The sequence below is a fragment of the Pseudorasbora parva genome, chromosome 21, assembly GCF_024679245.1.
Source record: "Pseudorasbora parva isolate DD20220531a chromosome 21, ASM2467924v1, whole genome shotgun sequence".
NCBI lineage: Eukaryota > Metazoa > Chordata > Actinopteri > Cypriniformes > Gobionidae > Pseudorasbora > Pseudorasbora parva.
In genome coordinates this window covers 31,294,508-31,306,745 of record NC_090192.1, presented here as the reverse complement: position 1 = coordinate 31,306,745, position 12,238 = coordinate 31,294,508, and the positions used below count along the sequence as shown (strand labels likewise).

Genomic DNA, 12,238 nt, shown 5'->3' with positions numbered 1-12,238 from the left:
CACTATACTGTCCATGTCCAGAAAGATAATAAAAACATCATCAGAGTAGTCCATATGTGACATCAGTTAGTTCATTAGAATCTCTTGAAGCATCGCAAATACATTTTGGTACAAAAATCTTAAAAACTACAACTTTATTCAGCATTGTCTTCTCTTCTGTGTTTGTTTTCAATCCTCAAACAAAGATTTAAACGGTTATGAATCAGCGTATTGATTCAGAATTCGGACCACCATTTTCATGTGATTTCGGCAGTTTGGCACGCGATCCGAATCATGAATCAATCCGCTGATTTATAACCGTTCGAGTCTTTGTTTGCGGATTGAAAACAAACACGGAAGAGAAGGCAATGCTGAATAAAGTCGTGGTTTTTGTTATTTTTGTACCAAAATGTATTTTCGATGCTTCAAGAGATTCTAATTATCTGACTGATGTCACATATGGACTACACTGATGATGTTTTTATTCGCTTTCTGGACAGGTATAGTGTGCATACACTTTCATTGGAGGAACAGAAAAGCTCTCGGACTAAATATAAAATATCTTAAACTGTGTTCCACAGATAATCGGAGGTCTTACGGGTATAGAACGACATTTGGGTCATTTGAGTCATTAATGACATAATTTTCATTTTGGGGTGAACTAACCCGTCATGTCTGGTTTGAGTTTCAGCTTCTGTAGTTAAAGTGATAATCATTCACACAAAAATGAAAATTTTTGTATGATTTAATGTACTCACTAAATATATTTTTTGAAGAACTGTTTTTGTCCATACAATGAACGTCAATGTTTTTTTTTCATTGTTTTGCTTCAGAATATCTTTGTGTTCAACAAAAAACACAGGAATACTGGCTTGAAACAATGTGAGGGTGAATAAATAATTCAGAGTAAACTCATTTTTGGGCGAACTATCCCTTTAATTTGATATTAACTTCCAAGATTTGAGTCACTAACCTGCCAAACTTGACAAAAATCCAGTGATTTATTGAATTCTCGCTTGTTGTATGAACCCAGTATCTTGTAAACACAACTATGTTTCCAGTTTTTTAGCATCGGTCAGTCATATTGGAACGGGTTATTTTTGATAGCACTTGCTGTTGTTGCATGCAATATGCATCAGGTGGCCAGTGGGTGCTGCCTCGTGAGGCCGAGAAGGGTGACCTTAACGCTTCCATGTCTGTCTCCTTTCCTCAAGAGTTTGTCTCTGGGTATAACATCTGCGCTCCTTTTTAAGGCCAGAACCCATCACCTAACCCTTATTACGGGCATAATAACCCAACCCAAGCTCTTGTGAATGAGTGAGCCATTTGGGAGTAGACCCTTCTTGCCCGCTCTCAGCAGGCTGTCAGGAAGGTCTTGTCAGAGGAGCCACATTCATGTGACAGTTTGAGACGGCAGCGCTGAATCGCCCTGACTGGCACTGCGGCATGCGATAGCTAGAGATGAGGCGAGTGTGGCTGGTGTGCTCACTGGTGACCGTCGTTTTGCGTTAATCCGCTGTGGTACGGCCAGGCTAACCGTGAGTGCAAGGGACAGGCGATGTAAAAAAGAAGCAGTTTGCATTCTCTCTCTGCCCACGGATTGAGTGTGTTACATGATTAGGAAAGAGATGTGGAAATATGAGGGGATTTTTTTCCCCTGGGGACGGAGGATGACTTTTGGAAAGAAAAAAAAGAGAGTAAAAGAAAAGAGGGACGGAAAAGGAGTGGAATCTTATAGCCGTAAATCAATAGGCCTTCAGAGCGATAACTGAGACTTGCCTTGAGGCAAAAGAAAAACCTTTGTTCATTCTTTTCTCATTCATTTCTCTCTCTCTCTCTCTCTCTCTCTCTCTCTCTCTCTCTCTCTCTCTCTCTCTCTCTCTCTCTCTCTCTCTCTCTCTCTCTCTCTCTCTCTCTCTCTCTCTCTCTCTCTCTCTCTCTCTATAGATGTAATGGAGCAGCAGGGACTGTGGCCCCCTGTTTATGGAGCCCGAGGGCCCGCCTCACACATGCAGCATCCCGCTGTCTATTCCCGCACCCAGTTTCTACGGCAACAGGAACTCTACGCGCTGCAGCAACATCAGCACCAGCAGCACCGTGCGGCACAGGCAATGGAGCTGGCGCACAGACACAGTCACTCACAGGTAACACATGAAGGAGAAAGCACACGTACACATGGTAGGCCACGTTTCCTCGTACCACTCAAGTTGATTTCCCAACAGCTATTTTTCTACTGAAGTCCCTCTTTTTCAGCAGGCTTACCCAGGGCGCCCGAGGTTATGACAAGCCTGCTATTCCTGCTCTCAGAAATTCATAGCAGTTATAGCCAAAGAACGGCCAGCTTTCATTTTCAAAGCACATTTAAATGTTGGAAGTTTTGAAAGAGTGGGATTCTTCTCAGGAACGGGGCAGGATTCAGGCTTTTATCTATCTGCTTTTGTACAAAGAAGCAGAGCAGAATGCAAGTGAACAGTGGCTCATTAGCACCCATTGTACTGTGTCCCTGGTGCATGCCGTTATGCAAGAAACCTGAATCAAAACTAGCTCCAAGCTTATCCTTTTTTGCACTTTAAATGCATTTTAGTTGTGAGAAAACTGGAAATAATGTTGCTGTAGTGCTCTGTGTTATACTGTCTCTGAAGCCTGTTTGTATTTCCTGTTTCTGCAGAGGAAACCTGAGGATCCCCCCATCGATCTGGTTGAGGGATCGTCTGAGCACCGCACGCCCAAGCACACTAAGCCTTTTTCCGTTGGTCCCTCCTCTAAACCGCCCCCCTCCTCCTCGTCCCCAGGGGGCTGCGCCGCTCGTCTTTCGCCCTGCTGTCGCTCACCCGCCCCACGGTCCCACCTCAAGAGTACGCCCTGCACGCCCTGCCCTGAGCCTAGCCCGGCCGTGGCCGCCCCTTGTTCCCCAGCACTCAGCCCCCATGCCACCCCCCACCACCTGCCAAAACCCGCAGAGTCTCAGGACAAAAGGGGAGAGGGCCAGCCGCCACAGGACTACCCTCAGTCGTTGGAGCCTGGTGAGTGGGAAAACAGCAGCATTCATGTCTGTTATCTCAGTAGGACGTTTATTCAGTTGAATATATTTAGTATACTTACAGAAACAAAATGTACCTGTAGATGGGTGCTGTTGGGAGCATGTGTGACAGGGGTGTAGTAATAATATAAAACGTAGGAATATGACTCATTATATACCTTTTAAGCTTGGATCATTAATATTAATTAGGTCTCATAATGTTTGCACAACTTTTTTACTTAAAGGCAGATGCTAGTAAGTTATAACATACCATAATAGCTGAGAGTGCCACTTTCAGGGTTCATTCTGCTTGGTCTTAAAGGTTTAGTTCACCCAAAAATCATAATTTACTTTCCCTCATGTCATTTCAAACCTGTAAGACTTTCATTGATCTTTGGACCACAAATTAGATATTTTTAATGAAATAAGAGAGAAATTCCCCTCTCCCCCCCCCCCCCCCCCATTGACGTTCTACACAACTACCACTTTGACGCTTCAAAAAGAGATCATAAAACTAATCCATATGAATTGAGCAGTATAGTCCAAATTTTCTAAAGAGACTTGATTGCTTAATATGAGGAAAAAAAATATTTTGGCTTTTATTCCCATATAAACATTCATCAACCTACATCAGATATGGTAAACGAAAGCTCAAGCATGCTGCGAGAACCAATAATGTTGAGTTTTTTTCTCACTGACCAAGCAAGTATGGTTGAGCTCCTGTTTATGTTCGCTAATATCATTGGTATCACATATACCATTGGCTGATATAAGACAATAATAAACAACTGATCAAGAGACCCCCTTTATTTTCAATTGGCATACGGTAGCTATTAGAAATAGCTTTTTCATAGTACACTAGTATTTTGTAAATTGAATTTTTCTAAATAAAAACATATAATACATAAATAATAACATAGAATTTGTAATAAGACTGACAAAAACATACATTTATTTACACAAATAAGATAATACATTGGTTATTGATATCCTCATTAATTTCCACATTGATGCATCCCTACTTTGGGTGGAATGAACTTTGATATTGCTAAAATAATATCATGCTTAATTTTGTACAGAACGTGCTAACATGAGTCAGACAATAAAAAGTCAGTGGAATGTTTTTTTTTTTGGGAGTATAACTATGTCAAAAAAAGTTGTAAACAGAATAAAGCATAGAATAAAAGCCAAAAATAGTGCTTTTTACTAATTCGCTTCCTATCCCACTGCCCTCATATTTGAGTCAGAAAAAAACAGTGACTAGAGGAAGGAGACTGGAACATTTCATTTCATTCTCAAGGTTAGGGTCTTGCCATTGCGTCTGGCTCCACAAACCCCTGGGGGAGAGGGAGTGAAGGAGAGAAGGAAAAAAAGAAGAGATGGCAGAGTAGAAAAAAAGACAGCGAGCACAGGGACGGACAACAGAAGAGAGAGATATTTCGCCACAGATAAGATCCACAGAGCTTTTGAAGGACTTGTTGCCCTTTGATTACTGAAGACAATCAGCCTGTTAATATGAATGGAAGTATAAGCGCTGACTTTGCACCATTGTGTCCATTTCTGACTCATTTGTATGTGCAAGAAAGCATAGACTCCGTGGAGAGCGGGGTAGGAATGAGTGAGGCAGACAGAAAACAGTAGGGCGGGCAGTGAGACAGCAGACAGGGCCTCTCTTATCCTTCAGAGGTCCTTGGGTGCTGGCTGGCGGAGGGATACGCATTCATCTGGCGGATGGATACCATCAATAACACAGCGCTGAGGTGACAGGGCTGGCTGTGCAATCACACCCAGACACCATGCTGTCATCAATATACCCTGCTATGCTGCAGATCTCATATAGAGACACACACACACACTCACTATTTCATGCACGCAGCATTCCCTGTGCAATCGTTTTCACTCACATGGTGGACGAGACGAATACACACTCTCACTTAAAGACTAATTTATACACAAACATTCCTCCGTGCACTCTTTCTCTCTCTCACACACACTGCATCCATAACAACTTGAACATAATTCAATATTCATGGAAAATTCGCTCATGCCTGCGCCATAGCCTTTATGGCGCCGGCTCCATTATGTGTGTGAGTTATACTAGATAAACGCAACGAATGGTACACACTGTCGCTAATGCTTCTGTATACAGCATATATATCACCCCTCTCTGCACTTCAGCGGCAGGGGGCCGTGCCCCTTAACTGACAAGGTCATATTGTGATGTGTATTACAAATGAATGGTAATGGGTTGCTGGTTCGCTGTACGCTGAAGTGTGTTTCAGGAGCAGTTAAATCTTTATGCTTGTAATAGAGTGACTTCAAACAAGGTTGAGGAGCCCAAACTAACATCACTGTTTATGGAAACACTCAATCAGTTTTATTCTCATTTTTTCCTGTAGATCTGCCTCCTGGCTACACTTACCCCGCCATCACCATGGGTTACAAGGGTGGTCCCTCCCCTCAAGAAGTCCAATTGGCTGAGCATGCCGACTTGGAGGCGGAGCAAGCGGAACCTGCAGAACCTGTGCCTCGGCCCCACCCACTTTCTCCCAAAGGGGAGGAGCCTGTTTGCCCCACTAGTGTTGTTTCACCTACTAGAATGTCCCAGGAAGTAGAGGATGTAGCAGAGAAGGGTAGAGTGATAGAAATAGACAGACAAGTGGAGGAAGGACAGGTGGATGCCACTTTCTCACAAACTTCCCTTTGCGCCATTACCGACTCTACAGTAACCGACGCCCATCCCGACCGGGCAACCATGGTCCCCAATACCCAGATTAGTGGAATAGAGAGTCCAGAGCCAGCTGAAGACAACAAGAAGCAAGATGAGGAGCTACAAGACTCTGTCCAAATTTCTTTGACAACCATCCAGGATTCACAGTCTGTGGAACCTACCAAGCACGACCCAGAGAGGGCCGCTGAGGATGAGCGCACATCACCGACTGACTCGCCCTCGCCACCTTTCTCCCCCTGCCCCGTGCCCGCTGCCCTGGGGAATCAGTACCCCGGGAGCTGCATTTGGAGCCTGGAGCTGCTCATCGCAGCAGCACTGTGTGCTACGCGAGATGCCCGTATGACGGCCCCTGTACCTGTGTCTGGGAATGCGGTGGCCCCTAATTATGGCATAGAGTTACTGAGTGAACTGGCAGAGCTAGAGCGATCCCAACAGCAAAGCAACAACATGGGAGGTAAGGACTAACATACACATATGCCCCCCAATATTCATGGTTCATGAATGAGATAAAATTCCCTATAGAAATGTGTTTATAAAGAACAAACCCCTAATAAAACTCTCGTTAAAAGGGGTAAGCAGTATAAAAAGGACACATGAAGCGAGGTGCAATCTAACCAACAATGCTCATTATGAAACAAAAATTACAAATCCACACAAACTAGCATTTCCTAACATGAAAAAAAAACCTAATGAAATAAACATTCAAATGAACTATACCAGAACCTAGACATCTTCACAATAAACTTCACCCTTAAAGAGAAAAGCCAACAATATACGCATTTACATTAACAACACAACTAAAAAAGAGCTTGTTAACTTTGGTGGCCATTGAAACATGTTCAAAAACAAAACAAAATGCCATAGATGACACTGATGATGTAAATCAAAAACATAATGTCTTTGCATTTAACCTCTAAAATGGTTTTCTTTTTGTTGTAAGAAACCTTTGATTCTGAGCTCCGACCCTTGTTAGACTATTGAAATGTGTTCAAATATACTGTTGAACTTTTAAGTACATACTTATGAGTACTTTTAAAGGAGTAGTTCACTTTATAATGAATAAATAATAAATTAAATTAAAATAATAATAAATTACTCCATGATACCCTCAAGCCATCCTAGGTGAATATGACTTTCTTCTTTCTGATGAACACAATCAGAGTTATATTAATAAATATCCTAATGCTTCCAGACTTTATAATGGCAGTGACAGGGTCCATTGAGGTTGAAGCAGTTTAAAAAAGCGCATCCATCCTTCATAGATGTGCTCCATGCGGCTTCGGGGGGTTAATAAAGGCCTTTTGAAGGGAATCGATGGGGTTTTGTAAGAAAAATATCCATATTTAAACATTTATATCTAGCTTACACCAGACAACTTTCTGTGTGTGTGTATATATATATATATATATACATATAAACTCAGATTGCGTTCATCAGAAAGAAGAATATCATATACACGTAGGATGGCTTGAGGGTGAGTAAATCGTGGGGTAATTTTCATTTTAAAGTGAACTACTCCTTCAGGACCTTACCAACCTTTTGTTGGGGCTCCCTTTGTAGAGTCCTTATTTATTCACACCCCAATCTCATTTTGTCACATCCTTCCAAATGTACACCATCACCACATCAAATCACACAGTTTCAGAAGACTGTCCGTCCTGTAACATTTCCTGCACCAACAGGTTTACCAAAGGTAGTTACAAAGCTAGAGAAATGTCCGGTCTGTTTTCTCTTATCACAAAGGAAAGCATGTCCAATAACACAGAATTTTATTCCTCATCAGTGATTTGCATGAGTGGCCTTGTAGCGCTGTGATACAGGCGGCAGGGGAAGACCATGTCGGAGGCTTTCATTTTGGAAAAATGCTCCAAAATCCTCACAAAAAGAGCTGCAAAAAATAGGGTTTTCAGCCCAGCCAGATCTCCAGGCTTTGTGTGAAGGAAAGATAACAAAGCCCCCCCCATACCGCCATCCCAACAATACGTGCAGAGACACGCTGAAATGCACACAAACACTAACTCTCAGCTGACCGTCCAGCTTTCCACTTTCATAGGAACCCACACACACTCGCTCACTCAACTGTGGGCTAGCTCGCACTCCTGCCTTCTTTTCCTGCCTACAGATCAAATGCTCCCCCGTCTTTTGGGGTTCGGCACTTCCTGTGGGAGAGACTAAGACGGAGCGGAGAGGAGGGGGCCGTGTTTTTAAAGGGCTTTAGCCTGTCTTAAAAGGCAGCTCTAATGATAGCTAGTTCCCCCCGGGTCTGCCGGATTGGACTGTGTCCACTCACTCATCCTGAGGGACGGCTCCCCTGCCCCTGCTCCTCAAACCTGTTTGATCACTTTTATAAGCCTCATTTTAGATGGAAAAAAAGCTCTGGCGCTTTCCCACAGCTCTCTGAGTCCCACAGTGTGAAGTTGATGAAATAGTAAAAACAGCTGATCTTTTTCCTCTCAGGACGACAGCGTTTTTGTCGGCTAATTAGGCCCCATTGTTGTGAGCGCTGTTTTAAAGGCTTGTTGCTTTTCCAGGGACCGTTTAGGGTCTCCCTGCCAAAGGATGTTTTTATTTACGCCAGCATCCTCTAGCAGCTGAGAAATCCCCAACTCTCACACCGCTCAGGAAAAAAAGTCTAACCACATTTGGCGCTGTGCATCGTTTTAGCTGTGTGTGTGCGTTTTCTGCCCATATTAAAACAGGAATGTAATCTGCTGTGTAATTCTTGTCTAAGCAAGCTGCACTAAAGGGACTAATAAGAGAATATGATGAAGCTCTTTGCAGTGGGGAAGAAGTCATCAATAAACACGCCCGCCTCTGAATTATTAAAGAACTGGAGGTGAGGCGGCCGCGCGGGCTGTCAGGACCCAGTCTCTCGCCGGGTAAAGATTTCATATGCGATTGGGTTTACTCTTCAGTGATTTACCGATTTGATTTCAAGCATCCTTATCTATGGCAGACGTCTCAGGCGCTCTGCTAACATTCCTTGGGGTGTTATGGGTATTGTGAAGAACGGACAAATAACGTGTGATAAAATTATATAGATTTTGAGAGGTTCTTTGAAATATTGTTGGTAGTTGTTATTGATTGGTCAGTGATATCACCGCTCTTTTTTTCCCGCAGATCTCTTGGCTAAATGCTTTCAGAGAGTGCTATCTGTCTTTTCTCCTTCCCTCTCTCATTTTCATTTCTTTTTTGGGCCTCAGCCTTTCCATCCCTCTTGCACGTCTTGCTTTCATTCTATCACTCTATCCATGTGCCGTTCCATGGCTCTGGTCCCCACCGGTTTCATTACGGCAGGCCGATGGGCATCGATTTCAAAAAGACCACCACAGGGCTAAAAGTGGCACAATGATTTCAGCCAGGTGGGAAACCAAAGACCCTCCCAGACCCCCATAATCCAGTCTTCCTCGTCTTGTGTTTCATTCTTTTTTTCTTTCTGTTCACTTGTCTCTCCCACTTTGCGTTTCAGCTGAGAGATTTCCTTCATGCGGCTATAATTCTTTTAAAGCCCGTACAATTTGTCGTTCACATTTCTCTCTCCTCTCCCTCCCCTTTTAGGCAAATCTAACAGAAAGTGTCCAAGTCACATTTCACCACAAACACAAAAATATTATATTATATATTTTTGATGATTAAGAACAATTCCCAACCCAATTCTTATTACTCTACTGTTTAATTAATTATTAATATACTGTAAATCTTGTTTTAGTCAGTATCTAAAGTATTCACTACAGTAAAAGAAATGTAGAAAATTATGGGAAAATGTCAAGATTTGCATTTTATTGCTAACACTTTACAATAAGGTTTCATTTGTTATTTGTATTAGTTATTAATTTAACTAACATGACTGTATTTATTAATCTTTGTTAATGTTAGTTAATAAAAACACAGCTGTTCATTGTTTGTTCATGTTAGTCCACAGTCCATTAATTAATGTTAACAAATACAACTTTTGATTTTAATCATCTATATGTAAATGTTAAAATTAACATTAACAAAGATTAATAAATGCTTTAAAAGTGCAGTTCATCATTTGTTCATGTTAAATAATAAAACCTTATTGTGAAGGTTTACCATTTTATTTAAACTTATTTAAATATAAAATTAAGACATTTTGACATGACTGTTAAGAACATGTTCTGCCCTAGTTCTCATTATTGTTTTATATCATTATAAATGGCACCGTATTTATTCAGTATGTAAAGTATTAAATCTGTACCATGTTGACTACAGTAATTTCTCATCACCATATATTTATAATGAGAATCGCCATTGCGAATAATGAGCAAAAACATGAAACATGAAACATTGTGACTGAGAATTTTGCGGGGAAAATGTCCTTAATTGTCATGAAAAAATCTTAACGGGCTGTTAAGATTCCAAACCAAATCTTTCTTTTAAAACGTACTAATAAGATTTTTTGTTTTGTGTTATGAGCACCTTGTGTTTTTTAAAAGAATTCAACTTAAAAAAAAAAACTTGACCTAATGATCTTTAAAATTAGCTTTATTTTAATTTTAATACAAAAAGCTTTTTTTCCCCCTATAATTTTGTGGTAAACGTGATATGACATTTTTCACCATCCTCTTCTGTCCTCTCGTTTGGTTATGATCTCCTCCTGCTCTCTGCTCTCTGCCCTCTGCACGCAGGTCTGCTCGTGCACCGTGCATTTCCCCTCGGAGGAGAAAATTGGATTCTTTCCATGTTAGTAATGAGGGGATGTTTGCGAATAAATAGATAGCTCAATAAACACTTTACTTCTTATTGCCTCTCTCCTCTCCCTCCCTCTTTCCCCCCTTATTCAGTCTCTCTCCTCGCCGATCTCATACTGTGCCCCTGCCTTGCAGTGACGCAACAGAATAGCGAGCTGTGGATGCCCGCTAACACAGACACAGACACTCACACATACACACTCATGCAGTCTTCTCAGTATCCCCAGGCCAGCTTTGGCTGTCATGAATATTCAAGCCTCATTGGCTGAGTGGAGACTGAGCATGTGGCCTGCCCTAATGACAGTGATAAATGTTGAGAATTCGCCCTTCTTCATCTCTCTCTCTCTCCCTCTCTCTCTCTTTCTCTCTGTAACATGGCTCCTGGCATCTAAGCCTCATGTACAGAGATAAGCTCTCTGGTTAATAGCTATCATCATTGCTCATTCAGCCTCTGAAAGCACAAAGTGCTGTCAGGAAACAGCGGCGTGCTTAGAGGCGGCTTTGTACCGTTTGAGGCTTTCCTCTTTCTCACTCTCTCTCTCTCTTCCACTCTCTTTTTATTTTTGCTCCTTCACTGGGTTTTTTCTGCTTGCATCTACTGGGACAGGCTGGATGTCTATTTCGCTAGGTCACTTTTGAATATATATGAAGAGACAGAGGCCTCGGTTTACACATGACTTTAACATCTGTCTCAAGTGATTCCCACAAATACACATGTAAACAGGGTTCACAACATTTGAAAAGGGTCAGAAAACATGCGACCACATCTCGACGCATCTCAGACAACATTGTTATTATTTACTCACCCTCATGACGTTTGTTATTCCGTGGAACACAAAAAAAGATATTTTGTCCAGTGAAAGTCAGTGGTATCATAAATAGTTTGGTTACCAAAAATTTTCAAAATATATTTTTTGTTCCGCAAAAGAAAGAAAGGCATACACATTTGGAATGACTTGAAGGTGAGTAAATGATGATAGAATTTCAATTTTTGTGTGAATTATTCGTTTAATAATTGTGCTTTTGGTTGTTCTAAATTTCATTTAATACTTCTGAACCAGCTAACAAAGGTCTTTAGGATTATTAGAAACTTCCAGGCAGGCTTGTTGGAGCTAGACTCTGGAGGAAGTTAGCCCTCCAAGAACCGGATTGGACACCCCTGCCCTAGGCAGATGTCTTTCTGTAGCTTCCTCTTCTCTGTCATTGTAATATAAGATCAGATAATGTGATTTCCCCTTTAATCTTTTTTTTTCTTCACATTTTGTGCAGAAGACGACATGCTGACCTTTGACCTCCAAAGTTTGGCAACTCTAGCAGCCGCCAGGGCCTTGGAGCTGGCTCCGCCCATACCAGCAGACTCAACCCCACCCCTCCGCAGAATTCTCAACCTGCGCAGGAAGTGCAAATGGACGCCACGGCCTGAACCGGTACATGTAACTCATTTTCATTCATTTGCATTTGTTTGCTTGTACATTGTTTAGACTATAGTCAGAAGTTGCACTCGTTTAATAAATTAAACAAAAACGTCACTCAGTAAAAAACATTTATTTAAATGAAAATCTTTCCTTCAACTGTAGATCTTTTTAGTGCTTTTGCATTTTCAAATTTGTTGCACAAAAACACATGCCTTATTTAATAATGCTTGAGGTTAGGGCTGAACGATTATTTGAAATAATAAACTGAAATCAAAATATGGCTCTGTGCAACTATGAAATCACAAAGATTTAAATAAATGTTATGCGCTGCGCGTTTCAGAGCAAAGTGTGGCACTGTGTTGCGGAATGGCTCTGATCACAG

General features: G+C 41.6%; 1 protein-coding gene across 8 annotated transcripts in view; it reads left to right on the top strand.

The window, feature by feature from the left end:
* bahcc1b (BAH domain and coiled-coil containing 1b) overlaps positions 1-12,238 on the top strand; it is a 142,291-nt gene that overhangs the window by 106,756 nt on the left and 23,297 nt on the right. For all 8 annotated transcript variants that reach the window (XM_067430694.1, XM_067430695.1, XM_067430697.1 and 5 more), the window contains 4 exons: positions 1,927-2,123; positions 2,648-3,002; positions 5,398-6,183; positions 11,711-11,868. In XM_067430694.1, coding sequence (XP_067286795.1) covers positions 1,927-2,123; positions 2,648-3,002; positions 5,398-6,183; positions 11,711-11,868 — 1,496 coding nt within the window. The remainder of the gene's footprint in view (positions 1-1,926; positions 2,124-2,647; positions 3,003-5,397; positions 6,184-11,710; positions 11,869-12,238) is intronic.